The sequence below is a fragment of the Corticium candelabrum genome, chromosome 18 (assembly GCF_963422355.1).
Source record: "Corticium candelabrum chromosome 18, ooCorCand1.1, whole genome shotgun sequence".
NCBI lineage: Eukaryota > Metazoa > Porifera > Homoscleromorpha > Homosclerophorida > Plakinidae > Corticium > Corticium candelabrum.
In genome coordinates this window covers 1738246-1741512 of record NC_085102.1, presented here as the reverse complement: position 1 = coordinate 1741512, position 3267 = coordinate 1738246, and the positions used below count along the sequence as shown (strand labels likewise).

General features: G+C 45.4%; 1 protein-coding gene and 1 non-coding gene across 2 annotated transcripts; both read left to right on the top strand.

Moving 5' to 3' along the window:
• The first annotated feature begins 699 nt into the window (after positions 1-699).
• Positions 700-890, top strand: LOC134194418 (U2 spliceosomal RNA). Its single transcript, XR_009972198.1, has one exon. It is a non-coding gene; the product is annotated as a U2 spliceosomal RNA (small nuclear RNA).
• Positions 891-1589: 699 nt separating this feature from the next.
• LOC134194346 (uncharacterized protein K02A2.6-like) lies at positions 1590-3063 on the top strand. The gene is made up of 2 exons (XM_062663273.1): positions 1590-1767; positions 2516-3063. Exons 1-2 carry the CDS (start codon positions 1590-1592, stop codon positions 3061-3063), a joined length of 726 nt encoding a protein of 241 aa, XP_062519257.1.
• The last annotated feature ends 204 nt before the right edge of the window (positions 3064-3267 follow it).

The following is a 3267-nucleotide window of genomic DNA, read 5'->3' as shown; positions in this document are numbered from 1 at the left end:
TAAATTTTAAATTTTAAATTGAGAATTAGGAGCCTCGAGAGAGTGCACTTGGTAAATCTCTGACACCCTAGGATAGTAGTGTCTCTTCCTGCAAAACTTGGTAAATCGCTGAGATATGAATGATAAATGAAATAGAGTTGCAAATTCAATTACACCAGTAGCAATTGATGCTGACTTTTGAATGAACTTGAGCTGAATCAGTTTAGTAATTGTGTTCCATACCTATCTAAATATTCACAACATTGCAAGCCAAAATGATCCACCAAACTTTGAGATGTACACGTACATAGAATTTCAACATTGATCAAATGAGATGAAGAACGTCACAAGTAAACACGCCCACGTCTGTCGCGCTACTCTTTTCGCCAGCTCGCTCTGCATTTTGAGCCCATACGGCAAGCATTGACGTGAAAGGACAATGACCCAACTTTTGCAAGCATGCAGTCAACACGTTGTACAACGTTCGCAAAACGAATTTGTACCCCACAACTCGACGAGCAACGCCCACCTACGTAAAGACAGTACGTTTACAAACCACGTCTTTTCAATACTTGTCTAGGCTCTTGGTCCACTACTCCACTGCAAAAATCACCAATACTGTAAGGCCAACAAGTAAATCGATCGAAAGCGATCACTTCATCACCTACAGTGTCAGTTCATCACACCCCAAATAGATCAGCACACTACCGACCGTCGGTTATCGCTTCTCGGCCTTTGGCTAAGATCAAGTGTAGTATCTGTTCTGCTCAGTTTAATCTCTGAGACGCCGGGCATAGCTCGGCTCCAAGATTAACTCAATCTTCGGAACTTGGGACAGGGATGGCAGCTTGCTACGCTCTTCCCGCGCGTTGTCCCAGTCTTGCACTACTTCTGGGCTCAGTGCATTTCCTCCCAGGGAATACTGTAATACCAATGAAAGAAAAGTAAACCCGTAAAAACAGTGTAAATCACACAGAGATAATCTGCGTGATCGTTAGACCTTGAGCCTGACAGAGACCTTGCATATATTGTGTCGTATCTGTAGTCTTAGCAACTGTTGCATAGTGTAGTCTATTTACGTATAAGTGGTTGCGTTGTTTGGGTAATAAATCAGTACGAGTATAAACACCGTGGGATACTGTCCGACTCCAAACTCAACAATTGGCGACGAGGTTTTCGTTTGACTACCGCGTAGATGGCCGATGTAGATCAGCAGCCACAGAAGCAACAGCCTCGCTTGGTTCAGCTCAATGTTCAGCCTCCACCGCCGTTCTTACAATTCCCCGGTAATCCCCCTGTTGATTGGGCACAGTGGTACCATTCGTTCCAAACTTATCTGCTTTCGGCTTGAACTGATGCGTTTTCAGGTATGTCAACGTATTCTCGCTACGCTTCTCACTGCTGCATCGGCGCAGCAACTCGTTCAGGCAGATGGACAACAGCCACAAGTAGACGCAGAAGAACTGCAATACCGCAATGTTGTCGATGCTCTTGACGCACATTTTGGTTCTCACGTTACTGTTATTACAGAACGTCATCGCTTTCGGCAGCGTAGCCAAGCTTAAGGCGAGAACATCAGGCAGTTCATCGCCGCACTTCGACAGCTCGCAATGCGATGTAAATTCGGAGAGCTCCAGGATCAAATGTTTCTGGATCAGCTCATCGAGAAGACAGCCGTTCGCGCTATTCGCAAGCGCCTCCTTCTGGAGAAGGACGCCCTAACATATGTGCAAGCAGTTGAGATAGCTTGTCAGGTGGACGCCGCTAAGCACGAGGCGCTTCAGCTAGGTGAGACGGCATCCGCCGGACGCCTACTGCCTCCGCTAAAATGCAAGCAACTGATATCCAACGAGTTTACCGGAAGCCCAAATCCACACCAAGATCCACGCGAGCAGGCATTAAGGCGCCAAAACAAACAACGGGACAGACGGATTTTTGTGATAACTGTGGTCTGTCGGGTTATAAAGCAGGCAATCAGCCATGCCCAGCGAGAGGTAAAGACTGTTATCGTTGTCACAAGCTAAACCACTTTGGTCGTTGCTGCAGATCTTCTAGCAGTTTATCTAGCAGACCATCGTCGACGAGGAGTCAAGCCAAAGTGCGTTCCGTGGTCAACGAGATCACTACTTGATCGCGTACAGGATTCAAGTTGTGCACTCTCACTGTGGCGAACCACACCCTAAAGTTTTTAATTGACTTAGGCGCCAAAGTCTCACTCTTGAATCAGCTTACATGGAAACGTTGTTCCTCGCGTATTCTCTGCGACCTACTACTACCCAACTGATTGGCTATGATGGGAAGCCTATCAAGGCATTAGGAATAGTATCCCTACCAGTGGAGTATGACCATCAACTGTCAAGTACCTTCCAATTATTTGTTACATCTATAGTTTCAAATCTTATGGGCGTGGATCACTTCGATCATCTGGGTTTCAATATCGCTCTACCGTCTCTGTCACCTGTTTTCTCGCTTATCTTACAGCAAACCGTTCATTGGTGATCCCCTCTCTTCATTGACAAACTGGCATCTATCACAGGATGTGCTCATGAAACACAGGTAAAGACCACGATTCCTCCCGTTATTCAGGCCTGTAAACGGATATCATTAGCTTTACGTGATGAAGTATCTCAAGAATTACAGCGGATGGTATCTCAAGGCATCATCGAACCTACTGACTCGTCTCCTTGGTTATCAAATTTAGTGGTCGTTTGGAAGAAATTTGGTGGTCTTCGTCTCTGTGTTGATATACGTGCAGTCAAAAAGGCCATCATTCCGAACAATTATCCACTTCCTACAGTGGATGAGATAGCAAGCCAATTTCAAGGTAGTACCACATTCAGTAAGCTTGATCTCTCACAAGGATATCTTCAGATCCCACTCAGCGAGTCCAGTAAGAAGTTGACAGCATTTATCATTGGTGAAGGGATCTATCAGTTCACAAGGATGCCATTCGGACTGTCCTCTAGTCACAGTGCTTTTCAGAAAATCATGTCTTCTCTCCTGTCTGGCTTAACTGGAGTGGAAATCTACATGACGACATTGTGGTACATGGGTCCACCCCTGAGGAACATGAATCATGGTTGACTGATGTTTTAGACAAACTTAACCAGCACCAAGTCACTCTGAATCAGTCTAAATGTGTTTTTGGAACTACGGAAATTGAATTTTTGGGCTTCCATTTCTCCAATGCTAGTACCCGACCACTTCAATCTAATGTCGATGCCATTTTGAAGATACTGCCACCAGCCTAAGTCAAAGACCTGATGTCTTTTCTCGGAATGGATAACT